General features: G+C 41.3%; 3 protein-coding genes across 19 annotated transcripts in view; 1 reads left to right on the forward strand and 2 right to left on the reverse strand.

Annotated features, from left to right (window-relative positions):
* Positions 1 to 6111, reverse strand: part of lrrfip1a (leucine rich repeat (in FLII) interacting protein 1a) — a 54775-nt gene extending 48664 nt beyond the window's left edge. For all 14 annotated transcript variants that reach the window (XM_080786526.1, XM_080786525.1, XM_080786524.1 and 11 more), the window contains exon 1: positions 5563 to 6111. In XM_080786526.1, the coding sequence (XP_080642652.1) occupies positions 5563 to 5652 (90 nt within the window). In that variant the 5' untranslated portion in view covers positions 5653 to 6111. The remainder of the gene's footprint in view (positions 1 to 5562) is intronic.
* A 2088-nt stretch (positions 6112 to 8199) lies between these two features.
* Positions 8200 to 10445, forward strand: LOC308330483 (ras-related protein Rab-17-like). 2 transcript variants are annotated; one of them, XM_080785354.1, is made up of 5 exons: positions 8200 to 8388; positions 8661 to 8812; positions 8959 to 9084; positions 9902 to 9995; positions 10262 to 10445. In XM_080785354.1, exons 1-5 carry the CDS (start codon positions 8205 to 8207, stop codon positions 10390 to 10392), a joined length of 687 nt encoding a protein of 228 aa, XP_080641480.1. In that variant the 5' UTR covers positions 8200 to 8204; the 3' UTR covers positions 10393 to 10445. The 2 variants fall into 2 exon arrangements, with proteins under 2 accessions (XP_080641480.1, XP_080641481.1); XM_080785355.1 differs by having other exon boundaries at positions 9902 to 9988; positions 10262 to 10368.
* Positions 10446 to 13855: 3410 nt separating this feature from the next.
* Positions 13856 to 25505, reverse strand: part of mlphb (melanophilin b) — a 45475-nt gene continuing 33825 nt past the window's right edge. The window contains exons 9-15 of one of the 3 annotated variants that reach the window (XM_080785158.1): positions 24969 to 25052; positions 19877 to 20248; positions 18651 to 18800; positions 17630 to 17698; positions 17213 to 17261; positions 16692 to 16786; positions 13856 to 14724 (exon numbers count right to left, since the gene is read on the reverse strand). In XM_080785158.1, coding sequence (XP_080641284.1) covers positions 14698 to 14724; positions 16692 to 16786; positions 17213 to 17261; positions 17630 to 17698; positions 18651 to 18800; positions 19877 to 20248; positions 24969 to 25052 — 846 coding nt within the window. In that variant the 3' untranslated portion in view covers positions 13856 to 14697. Of the gene's footprint in view, positions 14725 to 16691; positions 16787 to 17212; positions 17262 to 17629; positions 17699 to 18650; positions 18801 to 19870; positions 20249 to 24968; positions 25053 to 25505 lie in introns of all 3 variants that reach the window. The other 2 variants (XM_080785157.1, XM_080785159.1) reach the window with 2 other exon arrangements.

Below are 25505 nucleotides of genomic sequence, written 5' to 3' on the forward strand. Positions count from 1 at the left end.
CTAGCGCTACGCCGATCTGAGTAGGCTTGCACATTCTCTCCGACCCTAGCCTCGGAAACTCAGACGTTTTTATTTCCAGGGAGAAAAAGAAAGTCTGAGATCGAATCCACTTCAATTCGGCATAGAGCAGCGCAAATGTCGATCACTCGCTTTAGTCAGGCTAAACTAATCAAGGGTTAACTGACTATATTAATCTGGCAAGTCAAGACAACTCAGCTTTCATGAAACCAATTAATCGCTGATCCTGGAGATATTAAGCCAGGATATCTGATCCGGCTTAATCCCTAATCTACGTTTTGTGAAAAAGGCCCCTGGGGGACCCCAGGCAGTCAACTAAGTATACAGGGTTTATGTTGTTAAAAAGGGAAACAGTTCTCCATTTAACAACTCACCCAGAAGGAACAGTTACAACAAGCAGCCAGTCCCTGGTGAAGCTGCTCTGTTGACTGCACATGGCTGCTGAGTGACATGGTCTATGCTCTGCATGTTGTTCCACTTAAATGCAACAGCATTCACACAGGTCAAAATGTGTGTTCTCAAACCGATGCAGCTGGAACGGTAACGTCAACATGACACTTAAATCCACGGGACGATCTTTCACTAACACACAGTGGGACTTGCAGTTACTCTTTAACCAGAACAAATTCCAGGCATGTCATTATGGTGGAGGTTGATATCTAACACCATCCTGGAGGTCAAACTGGTGTTCTGTTCACAGAGCCGGAAGGCCACAACAGCCACATACACATACACAAGGTGACTTAATTCCATTGTGGCGCAGAAAATGTAATTATTTACAGTTCAATGGATAGAGCATTGCACCAACAACGCCAGACAGGGTTGTGGGTTCTATTGCTTGTGTAGCTCAATAGGTAAAACATGGCAGGGGAGTACATGTTCAATTACGATGATAAATATCAGTAAGACACCTGAGGGCGAGGTTGCTGGCTGCCAGGCGCGGCTGCACTAATAACTTTGGGCCAGGCCCGTCTAGAGTTTGAATGGACAGGTATCAGTCAAAAGGGAGACATCGAAGAGGAAGGATGGATGGGGAAGGATCAACATTATGGAATGACAGAACAGGTCAGCTCCATATATGGAGCTGACCTAGGGTTTGAGGTCAGATGTCTCCATATACAGTATGGGCAATCCCTTATTTAATGGTCCTAAATACCCCCGGGCGTTCGGGGTGTAACTACACAGGACACACAAAGCACCAAACCACATACTCCCAAGTGCAACAAGCCAAATGACGTCATGACGATGACCTAGTTCAGGACTAGGCCAGATCCCAGCCCATATGGGGATGATCTTCTTCACCAGTTGAAATAATATAGCTTATTCTGGGCCATATCTGACTAGTTATGATATGACTTAACCCATTTTGGGTGGGAACCCCTTTTGGTGTTAGCATTATGTTATGCTTTAGCTATTGAAAAATAGCAGATGTACAAGCTCATAGCTATGAGCTTGTAGGTCTGCTATTTTTGAAATATCGACTGACATAGAAACATAGCTTTTTCAGAAAACTGTCAGGATGTAGAAGACATTTTTAGAATCTGATCTCAGGTCAAAATGGGTTAAGTTGATCTGGCTTCAATCGGACTCTCTCTGATTAATCCAGGGACGTCCGTCTTAGTGGGCAGAATTTGTTGGTTGAAATCAGGTGATATTCTGGGCCAGATCTGACTAGGCTTGGTTTGACTTGATCTGGCCCAATCAAGACGTCACAAATTTGTCCAGGTCCTGACCGTGCTTTATCTATGATAACAAATGGCAATCAAAGCAAACTGAAATATCAAACCAGATGGGACCCCCAGGGGGTCCCTGGAAGTTCCAGACCCACAGGACCACAGCCAGGGTGCCGGCCCGGTTCCGGCGAGCCACCCCACGGAGTTACCATGTGGGGGTCTCTGGGGGTCCCCGGAACATCCAGAGTGACCCCCAGAAACGTGCCAACGGTTGAGAAATGACAGAGTTATCGTGTGGGGGTCCCTGTACTGTACTGTACTTAATATGTGCGTGTGTGTGTGTGTGTGTGTGTGTGTGTGTGTGTGTGTGTGTGTGTGTGTGTGTGTGTGTGTGTTTGTGTGTGCTTTAGGTTGCGCACAGGTGGTGAAAAACAACCATGCTATTTTCGTGCTCATACCGAGGCACCCAGGCACCCAGCCAGCCACACACATAGCTCAGTAAGGGAGTGGTTGCACCACTCAAAAGAATATGAGATCATGCCTTTCAATAATCAGCTTAATCTCAATAAACTGTATGGGGACAGCAACAGGATTTAAAGTCAATATGACAGATGTTTGGAAATCCTGTGCACAGAATCTCAAACGTTCTCGTTTCCAGAGCTGCAATTCTGTCCAGTGCTGTGGTCTCCTTCCATTTGGGTCATACACTATTGAACGCTTCCCTGAACTCCTCTGAACCAGCTCCAGAAAACACATGTACAGTAACGTGACACTAATGAACCACCTCAGCAGTTCAGTGTCTCACTGTGGCTCCTGTACAGTTGCTTCCAAAAAGCCCATTAAAGACAGAAAAATCCCTCTACTGACCAACTGGCCTTTTCCACATTTTCAAGTTGGCAGGTTGGCCAGTTAGTGTCATTTACAACCCCCCCCCCCCTCCCACTGAACACAGGAGGGGCGGGGGGGGGGGGTGTAGACAGTAACAGCTGATCTGTCAGAAGGGTCTATTTCTGAAGCTCTGCAGAGAGGGCCGGCTCATCAGACCTGACATACCATCCTGTCAGAGGAACTTGCCAGTAAGAGATTTGACCCAGCCGCCACTTAAAGGCACAGGGCACCAGAGCCAACTGATGCCAGATTTTTGAGTGCGATGCTAATTCTGATTAAGTTTTGGGAAACATAGTTTCTAATTGAAGTAGCCGAAACAAAACATAAACACATTTTTAAGATACAAACGTTAAATTACTTCATTTAATATTTGTATTATATTTAGAAAATGTATTTGTGTAAACTTCAATATATGAAAATATTAAGAACTTTTCACTTTAATTATATAATGAATGAATGTCAAGCAAACAAGCAAATAATTGATAATAATAATAATAATAATAATAATAATACTTTAGTATTACTACTACTATAAGCTCACATGTTGCATTGCATCGGGAGCTTGTAGATCTACTATTTTTGCCTAAAATAGGGACAGGAGGTTGAAAGTGGTTATAAATGCTGCATACAGTAACTAATTACTGATGTCTAAAAATGACCTCTATAGAGCGTCGCAGTCCCGCCCCCTTGCATGACGACGCCAGGCCCAGGAAATAGTTCCCAATGCATTTTTCCCATAGACATTTCATAAAGTATTTATTTAAAGACCTTATAAGCGTCGTACAAAGCCAACTCTTGTCGTGACAAATCATGACAACAAACACAACATTTTGGACCAAACTAATAATTACAAAGAAGAAAAACAACAAAAAAAGTGTCTTTCTAATTATTTGTTCAGCCCGAAGAATTGTGTTTGTTGTCATGATTTGTCACGACAAGAGTTGGCTTCGTCCGTAGCGTAAACGTCTTTAAATAAATACTTTCTGAAAAGTGAACGGGGATTTCTTTTCCGGGTCTCTCGAGGGGGCGGGACTGCGACGCTCTATATCGGTCAGATTTCTCTTTGCCTCACAGAGGTTCACACGACAAGCTGACTGTGAAAAAGTTCTCTGGCTGTCCAGGGCGGGTGCCAATTTACCGAATGATTCAGAGGAAAACTGATGGGAAGAGTTGAGTGGCTGCTGGTTCAGCTACTGCTGACCACCTCAGTAAACCTTAGTCAGAGAAAATTCCAGACACATTTTACCATCAATAGGAATGTGCAATGTCAAACAAACTGCAGTCAGCCACAGTTCAACTTCAAAAAAGATAACGATTTAAATAGCCAACCTCTGTCTGCAGGTTTGAATCAGAAAGCAGGAAGATAGGGGTGTGTGCGTGCGTGCGTGTGTGTGATGCAAATTTGATGCAACATCCGGCTTGGGTCTTTGCAGTTACACACACACCAAACTTCCCCTCAACTAACTTTTTCTACCAGGCATGATGCAGGGACAACATGACTAACTGCAGCTTTTTCTTCACTGCATCATGCCGAGCTGTGTCCACATTTACATTGTGAATGATGCCTCCATAAAACATACTGTAATGTAAGCAGGACTTCATGTTGGGTTAAATGAGTGGCCATCATTCATATCTGATGGTCATTATTCAAGATGTCATGACAATTAGCTGATTAAATCCACTAGATATATACATCAATCATGTGAGTGATTTCTTGGTTTGGATGGACATAATGGACACAATGGAAAAAGATAAGAGATTATAGGAAAATAATTAAGTTTCCAGACTATTTCCCCATTCTGTTTTCTAAAATATTAAATTCAGAATTTCTAAAAACCCAAGATGAATAACTTAACTAATTCACAGAATCACTTTGTGAGCACAGATGTAAACATTTTCCAGTAATATCAATATCACATTTAGAAAGAAAATTATTCATATCAGACACCTCACAAAGAGGATGAGTCAGGCTCTAATAAACGAGCATGACTGAAAACACTGTCATTTTCACTGACCATTTCCTAATAAACTACTGGAGCTTAAGAACGGTGTGCGGACTTCCTAGCTTCTTCACAACCTGGTTAGGAGTTAGGACATCTCTTGGCACAATTTCAGCCCCTGACCCACGATTGAGAAACTCAACGGCTCTCTACACACACAAGACATTGTTCTGAATGCAAAACAGCTATTTATGCTGCAAGTGTCTCATCACAACGGTTAATTACAGGAATTGGACGCTGTGAGGAGGCACAACCAACATAAAGAAAGAGATTAGGGTGGGTGCAGGGTCTCCCTTGAAGGAGTGTGAGCCAGTCAAAACACAACTTCACCACCTGTTGGAAGCAAACACCTGTGAGTCAGTTAATGTCCCTCCTGCAAACTACAGCCCCCCCATTGTTAGGCAAGTAAAACATCTTTGCAAGTTTGCACAAGAAGAGAATTACTATGAATTCTGCTGAAATGTTTAGCCAGGAGGCACGAATAATGGCAGTTAATACACCCACACTCTGTCAAAGTAGTACAAGTACACCATGGTTTGACAGAGATTATTTTGGGAAGGTGGTACAGGGTAGAATGGTAGATGCTTTGGCCTGTATTCAACTGGGCCATGGCCTGGTGGTTAATGGTTATGCCAGTGCACACATAAGGTGTATGCACTGGGCACAGTCTCTGTGCAACTAGGCTTTGATAATCAAGCAAAGGAATGTCTTAAATGATCATGGTTAAGAAGATGATGGGTGTATGTAGGTTTTGGGGTCACATCTTGGCTGGTAGGGTATATTTAATTCCCCTACACGTCATCTGTAGACTGTACCTCATAAGGGGGGCGTTATTGTGTGTGTGTGTGTGTGTGTGTGTGTGTGTGTGTGTGTGTGCGCGGGGGGGGGGGGGGTAGACAATGAAGTGGTCATCATGGACTCTTCCGGACAGTCAGTTAGTCAGACAGACAGACTAGACAAGAGAAATAATGAGTTAATGTTACCTCTCTTGCGATGAGGCTCAAGGCATCATCCTCGGCCGTAGATCTCTCCTTGGTGCTGCCTCTCTTCCGTCCTGTGCCCTGAGTTCCCATGATTTCTAAAACTAAAGTCACTGTCACACTCCGACCGAGCAGTACAAATCCAACACTCCAGAAACGGTTCTAGAGAAGCGCGTGGATTGTTGACAACATGACAAAGGTGTTTTACAAGTTACAACACGAGGGTGATGGTCACTGTAGATAAACTTACATCCGTCTTCTTCACACGTCCTCTTGTGTGTGGTTTCTAGTATCGACGCGCAACTCCGACTTTTGTCCCAACTTATTTTATTCTAAGCCGCCCGCAGCAATAAGTGGCAATGTAGAATGTAACATGTGCGTCCTTGTGCGCTCTGACAAATCCACAAATCTAACAGTAGGACGTTACATTACCTCCCTGTCACGCTTAAACGGCGGAATACATTTCATAGCCTATTTAAATCAAAATATCCCCTAATATCGCGTTGAAGTTGCGTGCAAGTTGCAACTCTCTCCACCTGATAAACGCACAACGGACGGACAAAACAACTGGCAGAGAGAAGTTTGGGACCAGGAGCTCCACTATTGAGCTCATAGGGTAATCTTTTGCCTCGCTCTAAATGTTACCGAACGTAATGATTTTGAATGTAACAGTGTTATTGCAACATAGTTTACACATAAACATCCACCGTGTTACACAATTTATTTTAATCGTAAAAAATTGTCCATAAAGAAAAGACGGTTTAGTCTGTTTTCCCCACACACACGCAGTTTCAAGGAGATGGCAGTGATATTTAAAACAAATTACACTCTGAGAGTTACTAAAGTACACACTGCATACAAATCATTAAAAAAGACAATTAGACTATGTTGTACACTACTAGTGTGCACTGTTGGCTGTACAACAACGTGATTAAAAAGTTCCCACAACTTATCAAATGGCACAAAAATTACCGTAGGCCATAGTCTCAAATGTGGGGCTCCATTCACGTTCAGGGGTTGAGTCTGTCTATATTTATAATGATGACCAGGGGCTCTAAAAACAGATCTTATCATTCACGTCTTAAAGCTACATAGAGAAAGTATCAAAAACGACAGCCCTTTATAATTAGAATAGATGAACTACGCGCCCACGCGTGTTTGTTTTAGAAGTGTTCATTTTTAGAATAGTTCGAGAAGCTTAACTTTCTCCTTTTCAGCATAATGAAAATGTTTCAAATGCGTTTATATTTTTAACTGTTGCATTGCATTAATTGAGTTCAGAAAATAATGAACACCATCATTGCCCCTAAAATAATGATGTCCAAAAATATATACATTGTCATGGGGATGATTTTCTATACATTAATCAGCATACGCTCATTATGGGCCATACGCCAAATATAACATTTTGATTATGACAATAAATCAGCAGTAGCCGGCACGTATCATGGAATTGGATAACATACAGTACAATGTCTCCTCCCTGTGGTTGTATAGTGCAGTGCGTCTAGGCGTACAGACAGTGGTTCTCAAACCTTTTCATGTCAAGGACCCCCAACACACATATTAGTCACAGTCGGCCACAGACCCCCAGTTTAAAATATTTTTACTGCTCTGGCAGTGATTTTCAACCATTTTAATTTCAAGGACCCCAAGTTTGTCATGCATTAGGCTAAGGCTACAAACCCCCATTTAATGACAATTCTATCTCCGGGACCCCAAAATCGGGGACTGCAAAATTATTACAGCATGAAAATAGCTTGACTGCTTAATCCTATTTTATATCAGCTATTTGAAAAGAGCCAATCGACAAGCTCACATGCATTAATTGTGATTTGACGCATTGTGTGAGATGTGTGTCCGCGGCCACACATCTGTTTTTACATAATAATATTATGTATTTACATAATAATTTGGGAGTCCTAATTGGCATGAAATGCTGCACCATATAGGCCTAGTTACCATATAGTTACTATAGTATAGTACACCTGTGTCATGATGGTCTGTGTGTGCGTGTGCGTGTGCGTGTGCGTGTGCGTGTGTGTGTGTGTGTGTGTGTGTGTGTGTGTGTGTGTGTGTGTGTGTGTGTGTGTGCGTGCGCGTGCGCGGCGTGCGTGCGCGGCGTGCGTGCGCACGTGTGTGTGTGTCTGCTTTGGCATTGTGACCACAAAGCAGAACAAACCCTTGCCTAGTGTTACAGCTGTCCTCCTTGCACTTACGTGTGACTTAATAATAAAAACATAAACCCAGCTTCAAGTCACAAAACAAGAGAGTTGTATCTTAGGCTATAGGGAGGAGTGAAAGACATTCAATCAGTGCAAAGTTTGCAAACATTCTCGACATATAGGCCTATGTACTTTTTTTTGTTTCTGTTCTGTTCTTACTGTAAATGGGAACCAGAACAATGACACTGCAGTGTTTGAAACGTTGGTTTGACCAGGTTTCAACCGTTGTAGTCTGGAGTGCCTGTGATCTCTCAGTTATATGAGCACTTTATAGGTTGTCAGCATGTGGGTGTGAATGAGGAAATGATATTGTTTTCTCACTTCTCACTCATTTACAATTCAGGTTTGGACTTTGCTTTACTTTCACTGTGTTCTTTGAGGTTTGCTGCTTTGCTTGAGTCTATTTAGACTTGACTTGTCATGGGGGAACGGTCTTCAGGGGCTCCAGCAGGGGCCCAGGACCACGGTGACACTCTGAGGAGAGATTTCAGCACCCTGAGGGTGAAGATGGTGCTTCTCGGAAGCTCAGGGGTTGGGAAATCTAGCCTGGCTCTGAGAATTAGCAAGGATGACTTCAAGAATACTACATCACCCACTATTGGCTGTAAGTTATTGTATAGCCAGGGTTTACTGTTGTGTCTGGTTTCACTGTAATTTAACACATGTCTTACTCTTACTTGGTTTCACTGTAACATCAGCTGTCTCACCTGGTTTCGTCTCTTAATGGGATTATAATCAATTGGTGACAGAGCTATATACAGATTATTTGAGTGTCATCCATATAATAATGATTTGGTCTAATCATGGGAGCTGTGCAGTTTGAATATCAGCTGCCCAGCTATTGAACATTGCAGAATTCCACCATGTATCTACCAGGTGCCTACCTGACCCAGGTGGTCTACCTGGGTGATGTCACTCTTCGTTTTGAGATCTGGGACACAGCGGGACAGGAGAAGTACCACAGTGTCACCCCACTGTACTACAGAGGCGCTCACGCTGCGCTGGTCGTCTATGACATCACCAAGAGAGTAAAGTTAACACACACAACATTTACATAATCACAGTGTGCATGTGCACGCACTCACGCACACACTGTGCCGTGTGCTTGCAAAGTATACCGTATAATATATAAATATGCATTGTGTGTGTGTGTGTGTGTGTGCGTGCGCTTAAGGACACGTTTATGAGAGCTCAGCTGTGGGTCAAGGAGCTGCAGAAACAATATATCCCAGGATCTACTGTGATCGCCCTGGTTGCTAACAAAGAAGACCTTGATGACGAGAGACAAATCGCCAAGGAGGTACTTCAACACAAACACACGCACACACGCACACGCACACGCACACACACACACACACACACACACACACACACACACACACACACACACACACACACACACACACACACACACACACACAGGATGATTAATACCGCAAGGTATACTTACTAAGGTTAATTTGAGTATCAAATCAATATTTTAAATATGTTTTATTTGCACATACCATAGGGCTGGGCTGGTCCACACCACACCATTGATATCATCAATTTGCGATGGCCATCGTCCCATTGGGGAAAATAACAGTTTTTAAATAAATAAAATAATATTTTAAACTTTAGTTATAGAGGGCAATTATAATGTATCAAGCTAGGGGTCCTTTTAAAGCTTGAGTTATACGGTGGACTCAGCTGAAAGCTCACAACATGTAATGCTGCAATGCTTTATGAGCTTGTAGATCTGCTATTTTTGGTGTACACAACTGACTGTATCAGTATCAGTCATAAATCTAACCCCAACTCCTGAACCAACCTCTAAATGTATTAGTAGGCCTATTATAATCCTAACTCTGACGGCCCAACTTCAATCTTTTCTTATTGTAAGCCTAAATCACACCTGTGTGAAGTGAGGGGCGCTCTTATCATCGTACATCATCATGACGTAACATTTTCTGAGACACTGACATAAAATTGTCCATTCATTGTCAATGGGATGGGAATATAATGTTTGTGTAGGACAAACTTTGTGGACACACACCAAAAGCTAGACAAAGCATTGCCCTAACACGTGAAAGACAATGTGTAATGTGTAAAATGCTGATCATACTGTCACCATACAGGAGGGACAGAGATTAGCTGTGGACAACGGTCTGCTTTTCATGGAGACATCAGCCCTGGGAGGACACCAAGTCAGTGAGCTGCTACTGGTAATAGGTACAAAACATGACCTTAATGTTATCTAGTTAGAATACTGTCATGTTTTGTTATTGCACATTGTTTCTTTTGTGTCAAACAGGTTCTCCATTAAGTAACCATTGCAGTTGAAAATAAGTCATTCTTTGAAACTAAAAGAAGCTAAAACAGGGTCATGTTCTGACCACTAGAGGGCGGCAGATACCAGTGCAGAGAGCAACATCATTACAGTTTATTTCACATTAGAGTTGTATGCTTGCCTCTCTAACCCAGAACATCTCACTCAGCCCACAGAGTGAAGCAGAGCATTGGTGAACAGCATGGGGCGCTGACGGAGTGGAAAGACACATCACTGGTGGACCTTAACAGACGAACCTTCAACCCCTTTTCATCCTGCTGCTTCAATGCTCCACCCTGATCTCTCTCTCTCTCTCTCACACACACACACACACACACACACACACACACACACACACACACACACACACACACACACACACACACACACACACACACACACACACACACACACTAAATACTAACGTAATTCCACAGCCTAAATGCATGTGCATGTTTGTTTTTTTGTTTGTATGGAATACATGAAATGTACAGTATGTAAGATCACAGCCATTATAGGGCTGTGCATGTTTGATATTTTGTTGGAAAATAAATGACTGCGCCTGACTTAACCACGCCATGAATTTAGATTAATCGTGGACGAAACTGACAAGCATCTCCCAGAGTAATGGCGTATTTATGCTTCCATAAACCACAGCAACATAAGTCCACTCTGCTTAGATTATGTTGTACAGTACACCATGACACAGACTTTCTGTAAATGTTTGCAATTGGCCCACTACACTGTGCATCAAACCTCTAATGTTTACCTCGCACATTCTCTTTGTCTTTTGGACACACACAGGCTGTTAACTCTGCATCAGCCTGTTCCACTTACTGATTGAAAACACGCATAGCAGAGAGCCTAGCTGTCTCAATGGAAACAATGCTTAGTTAGACTGTTGATTGGAACCATGAAGCTTCTGAAGATTGTTTGAATACATTCATGGTTGGAGACCAGAAAAAAATATATATGAGAGAGAGAGAGAGAGAGAGAGAGAGAGATAATACTGTGTACTTGGAAGGCAATGATAAATGGAGAAATGGTGGATTGTTTGAAATCATGGGTAAATAAATCATGGAAATATATTACAAACAAATAACGAAACCCTTTTCAGTGTTTGCAGATGGAATAGACTGAAGCTCTTGTGCGATCTGTGCACTGTTCTTACTTAGGAACAGTTAAGCTGTCTCAGAGTATTTGCAAACATCAAACACATGTACAAATAAGTTTCAACATTCACATGAAAAGAAACCTGTAGACAATCTAAAATCTGTCGTGACAACTCATCAAAAGCAATTTATTATTCAAATGGAGTGAGATCAGCTAGATACAATATTCAGTGTATGAACATCTGATAGCACAGCAGAGAAGACATTGGTTCTGGTCCTTGATTTTGAACATGTGATTACTTAGTTACAGGACATGATCGTGATCAGTACATTCACCAACCGAGCCAACAGGGTGCCACAAAAATAATTCATCTGAACAATGCAGAATGAGACTAGCAGGACACTGCCAAAGGCATAAGAACTGCCAGCCAGCAAACTGGTGCTCTGGGAACCAACACACGGGCATCGATCACGAGGACGCCCCGCGCTAACATACGTGAATGTAGTTGTACTCAAGAGCGATGCAGGAGTGCAAAGTACCAACGAACTGGCCGGATGTATGGAGAATCGGGATGACTGGAAACGACGATGGAGGGCTCGTCTGAGGATGACCTAGAGAGATGCAGTATGTACTGTTGGTCAATGCAAAGGGTCATTTCACATACTCCTGCTTCCTTCTCGTATAAATACAATCACACAACTCTTTTCACAGAACATTAATAGACAGACACTACCGGTAGTGTACCGGTAGACTACCGGTACTTAAAAGGATCCTATATGCACAAAACTCTGACAACTTAACATACAAATAAAACAGAAATGGTGGTGAAGAGATATGTCAATAGCATATAACAATGGTTCTCAACCTTTTCTGGATCAGGGCCAGATGAACATTTCAAGAGTGCTTGAAAAGCTTGGATCAATGGAACTAGCCTATAGCAGCATCACAATGGAAACACTTTTAGAGGAAAAACTACTTCGACTTTTGTTTGCTTTACTTTTTTATCTTAATCATATTATTACATTAGTGTTTTGCCAATTATTTGGGGGCCCACTTACAATATCCTCACAGCCCACATTTTGAGAACCACTGGCATGTAACATCAGTGTGTTATTATTGTTATTATTACTATTATTAATTTAACCTTAAGTCTTCAGTGCCAGTCACTAGCACATCCTCTGTGTGTATGGAAACCCAAATGCTGCTTCCTCTCTGGTACTCGCCGGCCAAAGCGCCCCACAGGTCGTATCCCTCGTCCAGTGTACCAGAAGGCATCTGGATCTGAGAGACAGGAGGAACATTTATGTATTGTTCAGTTACAGCAGAGTGGCATTAATTGAGTGTGCTTTGTTCCCCTTTTTCTCCCCAATTAATTCCTACTCACATTTGTGTGTTGTCACTGCTGGTGTAACCACTGGCCTTGTGGTTAGAGTGTCCGCCCTGAGACTGGAAGGTCGGGTTTCGATCCCCGGCTGGATACCAAAGATTCTGAAAAATGGGACCCAGTGCCACCCTGCTTGGCACTCAGCATCAAGGGTTGGACAGGTGAAACCGTGTGTCTGAGATGAAAGGTCGTACCTACGTCTTATGTCTTGCGTGAGGTGTTCTTCTTTGTGTGGTTTACATGACACTGGACTCAGGAATATCAGGAAAACCCAGAGAAATGCACACAACCTCATCATGCAACGGGAGGAGCTGTCAGAATCAGCAGTCAGTTACACACAGAACCACCTGAAACACCATCGTCATTTGATATTCCAAACTTGAAACATAAAGTATTAAAGCAATACAGTTTGAGACAATTTAAAAGTCAATTCAATGATCTTTTCTTGGCTGACTCTATTTGAACTGCCTTACTGCAATAAGCTGCAGGTAGGCAGGTGTTCAACAATCCTTCTCTGAGAGACAAAGAAGCCTACTGAACATTAGTTTGGACCAATTATATGAAGATAAGGTTGAAACTCTCCAAACCTAGGATCTGCTTCGGTTATTGTCAAAAGCATAATTGAATAGCATGTTATGTAGAAGCATCTATTATCATGCTGTACTCTACATTATTTCTGTTGCCTTTATAGGACACAAAATCCAAACATATACCGTACTTACTGTTAGGAGAGAACTATCTGTAGGATGCTTCAGAAACCAAACTTCAGCATGTGCTTCACTGTCAGCCTCAATAAACAGGTGTGGAAGTTACAGTTCAATTCCTCCCTGGAAAGATGTCACTGATGTCATACATAGACTGAGTTGCATGTATTCTAATGTAGATAGACGAGGTGAGAGTTGCTATGACTACTGTTTAGTTACCCATCTCTACCTATTTATATTCTGGAAGGAGGGGCGACATTGTCTATGTATATGCTGATGTCATAGTTAGATAATAGATAATAATTATAGTCCACAATAATTTCTTCAGCTTTGATTTGGTAGAGAGATTATAAACTACTAAATACATACCTGTTTAACAATATTGTGACACAATTGTACATAAAAAAAAGACAAACTGACCACGACAATGTAGTTTGCAACTATTTAATGAGCATGATGACTTGATGAGTTATGTGATATTATGACATTATTAAAATTGCACCATACACAGTAGATAAAGTGTTTTGAAGCAGTTTAGTGATGGAAAATGGACTTGCTGATGGGCTCCTATTAATTACTCTTGCCATTTTAATGGCTAAAAACACAGTTCAAGTGGTTAATTGCAAATGAGGGTTCTAAAAGAAAAAACAACAATATTGAATAAATTAATAAAAATTTTCATGCAGAATTATGAAATGACTAATGATTTATAGTCATACTTCAGATATACATTATCAATGTGGGATAATATTGAAGAAAACCACTCTTTCAGATGGATATGCTAAAAATATATATAAAACAAAACGTTCTTTTTAACATTTGCAAGGCCCACTTATTAAGATCTGTGAATTCATCCACATCAAAAGATTGACTAAAATATTGAATTGCAGCAGAGAATTAATCTCTGCCTTAAAATAAAGGCTGTGTAAATTGCATAATGTTAGCAGTTTCACATAGAGATATGGTTATGGCCCTATGGCACAATATATGATAATATAATAATGATATTTTACAGAATGCAGAATGGGTAGTGGGTACACTTCAAACGAGAGTACAGGTCAATACAAAAACTGTTACTTGAGAATAGAACCAGAAAAAGCACAAAGACTTGTTTACATTAGGGTCCTCCTTTTTCAATTCATCAGAACATTTAATGATGTACAAATATACACTTCTATGAATGACATTAATGACCATGACATTAAGTTAGTCCCGTTCCAGTTGACAGCCACTGACAATCCTATAGTCTCCTGTCTTGGAATTGGATTACAATCTATGGCAAGAAACTGAGTGTGCGTCAGTAGAATAGGCCTACTATTGTTCCAGAAGCTGCCATTATGCTTTAATAAAGTAAGACTCTTGACACAGAACATGCTGCCTCTTAGATAATGCTCTACTTCCTTCTCATGGGAGCTGTGCCATTACTGGCTTCTGCAGAGACAGACAGAAAGACAGGTAGAGAGAAACAGATAAGACAGGTAGAGAGAAACAGATAGACAGACAGACAGATAAATGGGCAAATAGACAATGAAAATATAGACAATGACAAAGTGTTTGTTAATTGATTGAATGAGTAAGTGAGTGAGTGGGTGAATAAAATCATGTGCAGAATGAACAGAGAATGACAAGGATGAATCTGGAATGAATCACATTGGGAAACAACAGAGTTAAAGTGACGTGACAGATCAATGTGAGTTATGGCATGCTGAGGACGAGGAATTTGTCTAGTGTTGAGATATCAATGAGTCCATAAGAAGTCGAAGAGAAAATGGGCAGAATTAACTTAATTTCATCAGTGTGTATATAAGGTAGAACAATCCTGAATTGAAGCATATTATTCATCTTTCAATAACCAACACATTGTTTGGCATCCACAGCCCGGCCTAGAGGATAGAGTGACTAATTATCCTACTGTCTGTACTCTGTATGCAACCCCTTGGTTGGAAAAACTTGGATTACAGAATCCAAGTTTATCAATCCAGTTTATCATGTGAGGTGGCCTCACCTGAGTCACCTCTAATGAAGCATCCCTAGAAGAGAACATGATTACTTGATGGCTTTCCAGAGACTTTCATAATAATCTCGTGAAATATACAGTAACATGTTTGACACTGTGGTACAGTAAGATAATATTCCAATAATGACACCCTCCTATATGAAACAGCTCTGTGTGATGCAACCACATGTGTTTCAAATCCTCTGAAACAAGAAACACATTGGGGTGTTTAAGATCACCAAACAACTATATTTAAATTGTTTTCTTCTCTCATTCTCTTCTCTTTCCTCATCTTTCCCCTATGTTTCATTTTTCTGTCAGTTCTCTTTCCAGCTTCCAAATATCTTGTCATATTTATGGTGGCACTACAAAAAAACACATCATTCATGATGATGGAGCCAAAATGCCTGCAAACATTGGATCTGCTTTGAATTCTGTGTTCCCACCCACGCACCATAACATAGTGGTGACAATTAATGAACTAATAGAGCATATTAACTGTGGCATCTTAGAGGACCCATGGCAGCCCAGGGCATCTGGTATCTCACTAACCTTGAATACCCTATTCCAATAATGTCTAAATGAGCCAGGCCCAGGAGGGACATCTTTAGATTGGGAGCTAACTCTGCTTGAGCTATGCAAGAACGGTCCACACAGGCCCCTTTTCCACCGGTTGGTTCCCAATGGGAACCGGTTCAGTCCTTTTTGATTCTTACAACTTCTTAGTCCATGAGCCAGAGCTCCAAAATTGGAACGTTAATTATGAATTGAGTGTGCAAAACCATACCTATATTAAATTGTTATCACCATGAAACTTCCCCAATTGAGTACTTACACGAAAAAAATGATTTATTGTATTACAAAGTTTACATTTTTAAATATGCAAATGAGGCATTATGTAGGACAATATGCAAAATAATCGAAAATATGAAAAAGCTACTACTGTGGAAGGGTTATCATGTATCAATTTACTTGTATTGATCCTATAAACAATTTAATATAGGTCTAGTTTTTCCCACCAACTTTGGAGCTGAACTGGTTCCCATTGGGAACCAACCGGTGGAAAGTGGGTCACAGTGTGCACTGCTGGTTCTGATATGCAAGAGAACCTTACCACACAGTGGGCTGGTTCTGATGTGCAAGAGAACCTTACCACACAGTGTGCTGGTTCTGATGTGCAAGAGAACCACACAGTGTGCTGGTTGTGATGTCCTATAGAACCACACAGCGTACTGATTCTGGCCACATTGGAGTTTCCTTGAAATATTGAAGAGTTCATAAATACAAGAACAGCCCCAAACCCCCGTGACTACAAACCAGGAGCCCACCACCAGACCAACTACACCATTAATTTCCCCAGCACCCACCACCACAGGATGGGGAGGTCATATAGAGGTCATACCGCACAGCTTTTCTGTTTTTTGGGCTTGGCGACTGGATTCCTCTGGGTCAGGGAGCCCCTATAGAGAGAGTTCCTCACAAAGTTGTCCACCTGACCTGGAAGTAATATGCGATAGCCACAAAGTACAGTACATTCATGCTCCATCAGATTAGGTGTGAGGCTAGCTATGTTTTCAGCTAACTCCCTCCACACCGTGCACACACTCGTTGACAGTATTGTAAATCTAAAGTGTCACACAAATCTTTCATTGTCTTGGGGAATAAATTTGGCTATTGTTATATGATAAACATATTATCGGCCAGCATTTGTTGGTCCCCTAGTATGCAACCTTAGGCATGGCTGCTATCCCAATGAGAAAATAGGAACGGTAACACGATCCAGCACGGCACTCGTTGTTTGACATAAGTAAGGCCAGAGATGACAGCATTGTGTTCTCTATGTGTAACAAGGTTAAGATGTTTGATTCCAGCAGTCAGGAGCCCCCCAGGGGGGATTGCTCAAAGGCAGCAGATTGTTCTTACTTGTGGGAAAGTCTTGGGAGAGCCTCCATGCTTGGACCGGAATAGCAGACTAGAAACAAGGAGAAAAGAATACAAAGAAGAGAATGAGAAGGTTGCTGCCATGTTTCACAATAATTGACAACAAAGATCTGATGATCAACAAATGGTACAAACTGCACCTCAAACTGACCACCAAGAGCAGAGAATGTCAAATGACCATAGGAGTAAATAAATGCAGTTGATATAATACAAAATATCAAACAAAATAAATGCCACTTGGCCTCTAGAAATTGTCAAATTCAGCGGTTTACTGGCACTGCACGCCAAATGCACCTGCTCCAACGTATGTCAGATATGGAGATAGAGATCAAATACATGAAGTTGAATGGTTTGACGATGCTACAGTTTGTGAGTGTCATTCAACTAAATGGACCTCACCTTTCTTCCTTTAGGTGATGACATCCCTGCTGCATTCAGGGCTGTGATCCGATTTTGTATATAAGATACCTTGGAGGAGAGAAAACTTGTATTTATTTATTTTCTAACTCTCTAAAAAGCATTTAAGTCAAACATTGATGTTAACAACCTGCATTGCTTTGGTTATGCTATATTTATATACTGTATGTATGCCATGCCATTCCAAGTGTCCCAGGCCAAGCAAGATATTATTATAAAATCATAAACATGGCATTAAAAATTGTAAAGGGTCATATTCCTGTTGATTTTATTATTTGAAGATCCAGTCCGAATCATTGTTCAATTTCAAATTGTAAAATCAACATAAATATTTTAAAAGAAATATATTACATATTGTCAGAATATGCTTTTTTTGTGATTGTGCAATTTGGCAACACATTGACAAAATCTGTCTTGAGAGATAAGCGATTGTGTAATGTGATAAAACAATTACTTTGAGACCGGTTTCAGTCAATGAGTAGAATATTTTCGAATATCAATTTCTAATCAGTGGAGCAACTATTGAAAATATCTCACCAATATTTGAAAGCTGGTATGCAGTGCATACCAACATGCTTGTTTTTAACCACTTAAGCCCTACTTTTCTAACTACCGTAACCTCTCTAACTCTACTTCTCTAATGAGTTGCAAATATTGTCAATCTACAAGCTCACATCGTATCATGATGTGCTTGTTTCCTTTTGAAAAAGTTTGAAAAGTAAAAAAAATCAAACTAGAGGTGCCAGGTTAAAAATAGCTAAATCGCAGTTGTATTATTCTTCACAATGATATTCTTTGAGAGTTAGCTACAGCGAGAGTGCTACAGTAGTTACAACTTACAGGATAATAGATTATGTATGTAGCCTATTGTATGATTTTCTCTTATCTGAAATGTTATTATGTTCAAACAGACAAGGCCTCACACTCTCCTGTGATCTTTGCCCCCACCCCCCTACCAAGGTCAATTTTGGGAAACATTGATCAAGGGGAAGGTCATAATTACCTCACTCTTTGTGTTCTGGACGCTGGCAGTTGCTTGCAGTATCTTGCTCTCCAAATCACACAGTAGGGCTGTGGAGCCCCGGCGGATGCTTTTCTGGGGTCCCTCCTCTGGGGCGCGCCATTTTCCATTCGGGCTCGTTGAATAGTTGACCTATGACAGAAGTTTTATCTGGGCTGAGACAAATTCAATAATAGAAGGATATTTCCAATTCAGAGCCAAACTGGACCAAAGAATATTGTTAGAAAATGAGTTGTCGACTGTAGTTGCGCAAAAGTCTTGCTAGTACCAATATCTTGTTAATATCCTAAACAATCAGCTCTGTTGGTGTTGGAGACTACAATAGCAGCCTCATCTAAGGAGATGCTTAATGCTTTCCAGGGCAGCCATTTAACAGAGCTCCAACAAGGCACTTTACTGATGGACTGAAGTTCAAAGTTCATAGAGGAAACAGGAATCAGCACATTTCACTATGTGAATAGAATCACATCAGTTTGACTTATCAGTATTGACAATTATGCAGTCAATTCTAATCACTATATCTGCTATTTATTTTAATAGAGTTTCAGTGGTTCAAATTAAGTTTACAGTATATGAACAATGGCTTGTTCATTGTATAATTAAAATTAAATCTCCTTTTCACAACATTGAAATTTAATATACAATAATTATTTTAACTTAGGTCAAAACCTTCAAATAGAAATCAAACTGTGTAATGTCCTGATAGTAGACACCAGGTTGTATTCAAGCCCTCATGGATGGACTGTTCAGGTGAGCAGGGAAAAATACATTTCTAGCCTGTTCTCCATCTCAAGAAATCTGGAATTCAAAAAACGGTCAAAAAGGGAGCATAAAAAATAAGGCTAAGCAATGTGATTTATTACTTGGCGCTTTGCTTGAGCTGGGTTCAAACTGAAGTGGCAGAAATAAGGCTTTGGTGAGCCAGGGGAAGCTTTTTTTTTCTTTCGCTGTGTTACAGTAGGTGCAGTGGGGCGGAGAGAAACTCGCTGGCAAGTAAGCAAATACATTAAATATTTAAGTACAGTACGTATGTGTGCTGAGCTCTATTCAGGACTATATAGTTAATGTTGTTACATCAACATTTTATCATCATAATTGAATGTGTCATTCTGCATATTATATTATATTCATATATTGTGAATTTGATCTGGTTGAGTTAGTTGACTTTGCTTTGCTTTACTTTTTGATGGAAAAAGACAAACCTGTACCATCTGGTTTTCAGGTTTCTCCAGCACATCTCCCAGTGGTGAGGAGGCCAAGATGCCTGGCCTGGAAGAGGGTCTGGAGAGGGATCTGGTAGGGCTGGTGGGGCTGGTGTCTCCCTCATGGCTGCTCCAGCGTAGAGTCTTCCGGGGGGAGTTGGGTTCATCCTCGTCCGAGGTGAGGCCGTGGTCACTGATGTTTCCTGTCAGTTCATCCAGTTTCTGTCTCAGCTGCATCACCTCCAGATCCATCACACTGGTCTGGGGTAGAATCACATCGCTTTGGGGCAGATTCATCCCATTGATGTGGAGATTGTTCAACCCATCGTTCAGGGGCAAGTCGACCCCATTGCTCTTTGGCAGATCCACTTCATCACTCTGTGGCACGTGAAATAATAAAGAGGAGAGGTTATGGGCTGAAGAAAAATAATCAAAAAAAAATTATGGAGCCCCTTTCTTCATGATAAATACATACAAATAAAAACTCGACTGACACATTTTCTTGTTATAAGACACTCAGACATACAGACATGTTTTGTGTATGTATCATATCACACTTTGACAAAAAAAAACCTTGAAACACTTGACATAAATTATAGTTCACCACAAGCAAGCCAAAACATGAGTCAATGAAATATTGTCAATGAAATAGTGACCAACAGTCACTAATTACCAATCAAGCTGAAATCTCTGCTTTTGAGGGCTAGTGGGCTCATCTTCTGCTGATAAAATGGATTGCAGATCTCTCTGTTATTATTGTTGTTGCTGGTTCTCTGCCCCCTTCTCTTAATTATGGGAAGACTTCAACTTAATTGATAGTTATGATAAGTAGCCTAATTGCCTACACTGGCTATAGCTAGCTTATTTTATTGACTTTATTATGATCTTAATAAAATAAAGCTACTGACACATGCAGACGCACGCACACACATTTTGAATCACATGAGTCAATTTTAAACGTTGCCAACTAAAACAGTTGACTCTCAAACCCAAATAAACTTGGTTTCCACAGAATCCTCTTCATATGATGATGGCAAAAATGTAGGTCCCTGAAGAAGCTTCTCCAACAGGTACAGTACATGAAGATACATGAGAACAGCTGTAGGTATGAGTGGGTAGAAGGCTAGAGGCCATAATGGGAATTGGTAAAGTTTGGGTGCTCTTCCCCAATGCTAGTAGTTAGGATGGCTAAATGCAGAGGACACATTTCCTGTAAAGTGCAAATGTTCAAATGTTCAATGACAATAACAATAACCTAGTACTCTCCAAACTCGGGAACGGCATCAGAACCAAAATTCTGGAATCAGTCAGGTTCTTGTAACAGTGGTCAAATCAATGAAAAAACTAGAAAAAGTGCCGTTCTGGCCACAGGTCTCCACAGTGTGTGTGTGATGTTTGGCAAAATGTTTAGGAGCAATATAAATGTGTGTGTGTGTGTGTGTGTGTGTGTGTGTGTGTGTGTGTGTGTGGCCTGTTGTAGCGCCACCATGAGGCTGATTTGAAAACGGTCAAGTGGCATTTCTTCCAAAGCCTAGTGGGAATATGCATGCACAGTTTCACCACAATCGGACGCTGCATTGAGTAGTTGTGGCGATTTGTACAAAACGGGTACAAAGCAGGCTACTCCTGAAAAGTTTAGAAGCCAATCGTAGCCAATGAGGGTGGATTATGAGAAATCAAACAAACCTGTCTTGATCACATGACTATGGAGAGCATGTGTACCGATTTGCGTGAAATTTGGATACAATCTGAAGGAGCAATATTAGAAAATGTGTTTTACATATGTCGTCCTCGTGGTGGTGCTATAAAGAGCAGATGTGAAAAATTCCAGGCAAAGGTTTTTCCTTGGCCTCTAGGGAGTTGGCATACAAAGTTATCCACAGATCCGTGCAGTTAGAGGTAAAACACTTTTCTGCCAGTTATAGCGCCACCATGAGTTGAAAATGCTCATGTGGCCTTTTCTTCCTCGGCCTAGTGGGAATGTGCACAATTTCACGGAAATCATACGATGTGTTCATGATTTGCAGCATTTTGTTTGAAACTGAGCACTCCTGCGAACTTTGGAAGCCAATCTTAGCCAATCAGGAAGGAGTCTGAGGAATCTGAAAGACCCGTTTCGTCGAATGGCTCTAGAGAGACTGTGTACCAATTTGCGTGATGTTTGGACAAAATCTGTATATAATACTGTCCAAAAACTTGTTTTGCACAAAGTGGCCTCCTGGTGGCGCTATAACAGGCCGTTCTGGACATTTTGGGGCAGAGGTTCTTCGTTGGCATCCAGGGAGTGTGTGTGTGCAAAATTTGGCATCGGCCGGGTTAACGGTGCCGGAGGACGGACGGAGTGCAAAACATACTCTCTCCCCATGCCTTCGGCCTGGTGGAGACAATAAAAGAAAGACATGTACGGAAAGAGTGTGCATCAATGGTGAGAGTTTCATTTGTCCTACATGTCTTTAATTCAATTGAATCATAGTGCCCCAGACAGAGTCAAATGTTCCCTCTGGCAACTTACAGTAATCTATATGCTAATAATTATGGTAAAACTATACTGTCCTTGTGAATTATTTATGATCTTTTTAAATCAGTACTGGCTTCTGTGACATGGTCAATCATGGTGTACTTTTTGTAATTTTGCCTTCCCGATTCATGTCCAAGATTGTGTCAATTACTGAGTTTGGAGGAATATTGTGGAAGGAGTTATTGGTGTGTTTAACAAAGTTAATGGACCCAGAAGTAACAGAGATTTGGGAAGGTTCCATTTCATTGAAACTACAAAAGACATTGCCAATATAAATGTCCATTAGCCTGACAAGGCCTGACCTAGAGCTCTTTCATTAGAAATTACTATATCAGTGGTTTGGCGGAGACATAAATGGACATAATGGGGCTGTGCTTATACTTCTTACACAATCGCTGGGATCCAAAAGAAAGTGTGAATTGAGACCAGATTCTTAAAGTGGAAACAACTTTTGGGTAACATGAAAATTGGGTTAGCTGAAGGAACAGTTTAGATGAAAGCAAATCCAAAAATGAAGTAGAAGAATTAAGACAACTTCACACAGGTTAAATGTCAGTTAACTATTAGATCGAGTGCAAACTCCACCCAGCCGGTACTGTATAGTACTACTACTACTACTACTACTACTACTACTACTACTACTACTACTACTAATAATAATAATAATAGCTTGAATTTATATAGCGCTATAGAACCCAAGGACGCTTTACAAAATGAACAACCAACCAAACAAAACAACAAACAACTATATGCCATAAGCCGGAGAACTTAGGTGTCTTTTCAAGGCAGACTTTCCAGTGTTGGAGCATGGCGGGGGCTGCCACACTGAAGGCTCTGTCCCCTAAGGTTATTTGTTTGTTTTGGGGACAGACAGGAGAGGAGGTCCAAGTCTGTGAACCGCAGGTTCCGTGACGGAGTATTATGGAGGAGGCCTGAGAGGTACTTTTGATATTTGTAGGTGAGAAGGAGGAGTTTGTTAAAGATGCAGAACTTAACATTACAGGTGGGGGTGATGTGCTGCCAAGGCTTGCGGGTGAGAATTCTGGACATACTGGAGCCTCAGCCTATCCAGATACTTGTTTCGGAGCTGTAATCTAGGGAGGTAATAAAGGTAATAAAGGCGATAATGAGGGACTCAGCCACGGACTCTAAGAGTGAGGGGCGGAATTTTGTTATGGACTGGTAGGAGAGGCTTGAGTCCAGAATGATGCCCAGGTTGTGCACTTCCAGAGATGGAGATATGGAGCTGCCATCAACATGAAGTAGAAAATGTCCAACCTTCTTGAACAGTGCCTTGGGAGCCACAACCATGAGCTCTGTTTTTGCACCCTTTGTTTAGTTTGAGGTTAGTGGTCAATATGGTCATCCAGGCTTTTCAGGAGTGCATGGTGCACCCATTAATCTAATAACACCCCCAGTGACCTGCTACTTACAAAGGTTACAAACCCTAGAGAAGCATGTGGTGATCCGCCAATAATAATAATAATAAACATTTCATTCCCCACACATACTGTATGCTGTCTGAGTTAAGTCGGCAGTTATGTGACACTGGTTGGTCATGCCACGGAAGCCCAGCCCATATCAGACATGAAGCTGTCACTATGAACAGAGGCGCGGGAGTGTGGACACCGGTGGTGTGTGAAGACTGTGAGGTGAAGACTCGAGTTTCCATGTCCTTTACCCTTTTGGAGCAGTAGTAACGACGCTAGACCTAGTATGCCTGTGATCAATTAATTAACTTCGTGAATTTTCATGTATCAGAGGCATAGATCCCTTCCACCCGTTTCTGGTTGAATTGAATTATGGGCGGCCTAAATGTGATAAATGTTCTGTTTGTACTCACGTGTATTTTTAGTCAATTATCTCCACTTTTTCAAGAGATGCACACAGACGTCTTTCTCTCCGGTGCGAGGGGTCCGGAATGATCGATGGACTGATTTTACCAATACTTCCTGTTGTTTACCACAGACGTCATCACCAATTGACCAGGGAAACACAAAAGTTTGGGTCACACAATTGGCAAGTGGTGTGATTAATTACCCAGCACCTATTGCAAGGCACCTGCCAAATGTGTGACCCAAACATTTCAGCTGTCCAGCTGTCATTCCGGGCCCGACATCCGTGTGCATCTCGTGAAAAAGGGGAGATAATTGACTAAATACACGTTTTGTGCCAGAACTTTCACATGGATATGAAACTAGAGGACCATATTTCACTCCACGTCTTTGGAATTATTTAATGGGTGAGTACAAACGGAGCATTTATCACATTTAGGCCACGTATTTTTAACCCAAACAGAAATTAAGTAGCGTGTTCTATGGCTCTGTATGTGAAATACTGTACAAACTGTATGAAACAACAAGAGCCTTCTAGGGCTATAACGACGTGAGCTAAGTCCACGGTTCATGCCCGTTCCATTGACTAAAACGCTGGAGGATCGCCTGGCGTCAATCCAGTGTCGAGCCCGTGTTGTCCTATAGTCTAGAGAACGGCTGTTAAAAACAGTGTACCTTCAAACATCATCCAAATGACATTTGGATGGTGATATTTTTGAGGATGCGTTGGGTGACAATGACATACCTGTTTAAATGGAGAGGTGACCTTCTGTTCCAAACGGTTCAACAGTGTCTCAATAGCTGACATACGTCTGTTCAGTTCGCTAATCTGGAGATTTTCATATATATATACGGTATATATATATATATATTTAAATAAAACACACACACACACACACACACACACACACACACACACACACACACACACACACACACACACACACACACACACACACACACACACACACACACACACAAATAACATACAGGCAGTAAGTATGATAGCCCAGAAATAAATATTTTGCCAAGCTGTGGTGTGAGTTTATCAGATCCCACGCTGGTATCTTTCATCCATAATGATGAGCTGATCAACAGTCAGATATTTCTGTCAAATACAAATGTTCTGCAATTTATTTTCCACTTGATTTTCATGCTGTCCTCCACTATAAAAAGCATTAATCCGTATGTGGAGGCTCTGAGCTCACAGCTGAACGCAATTTCACAATAATTGAGAGTTTCCTGTGGAAAATGAACCTGGCCAAGTCATAACAGCTTCCTG

This window comes from Protomyctophum bolini (assembly GCF_963924005.1).
Source record: "Protomyctophum bolini genome assembly, chromosome: 16".
In the NCBI taxonomy this organism is placed as follows: domain Eukaryota; kingdom Metazoa; phylum Chordata; class Actinopteri; order Myctophiformes; family Myctophidae; genus Protomyctophum; species Protomyctophum bolini.

Excerpts from the sequence above, each read along its gene's own strand:
- LOC308330483 (XM_080785354.1), top strand. The coding sequence starts at position 8,205 with ATGGGGGAACGGTCTTCAGGGGCTCCAGCAGGGGCCCAGGACCACGGT. Across the intron at positions 8,813-8,958 it reads TCTATGACATCACCAAGAGA|GACACGTTTATGAGAGCTCA; the intron begins GTAAAGTTAACA and ends CGTGCGCTTAAG. Across the intron at positions 9,085-9,901 it reads AGAGACAAATCGCCAAGGAG|GAGGGACAGAGATTAGCTGT; the intron begins GTACTTCAACAC and ends GTCACCATACAG.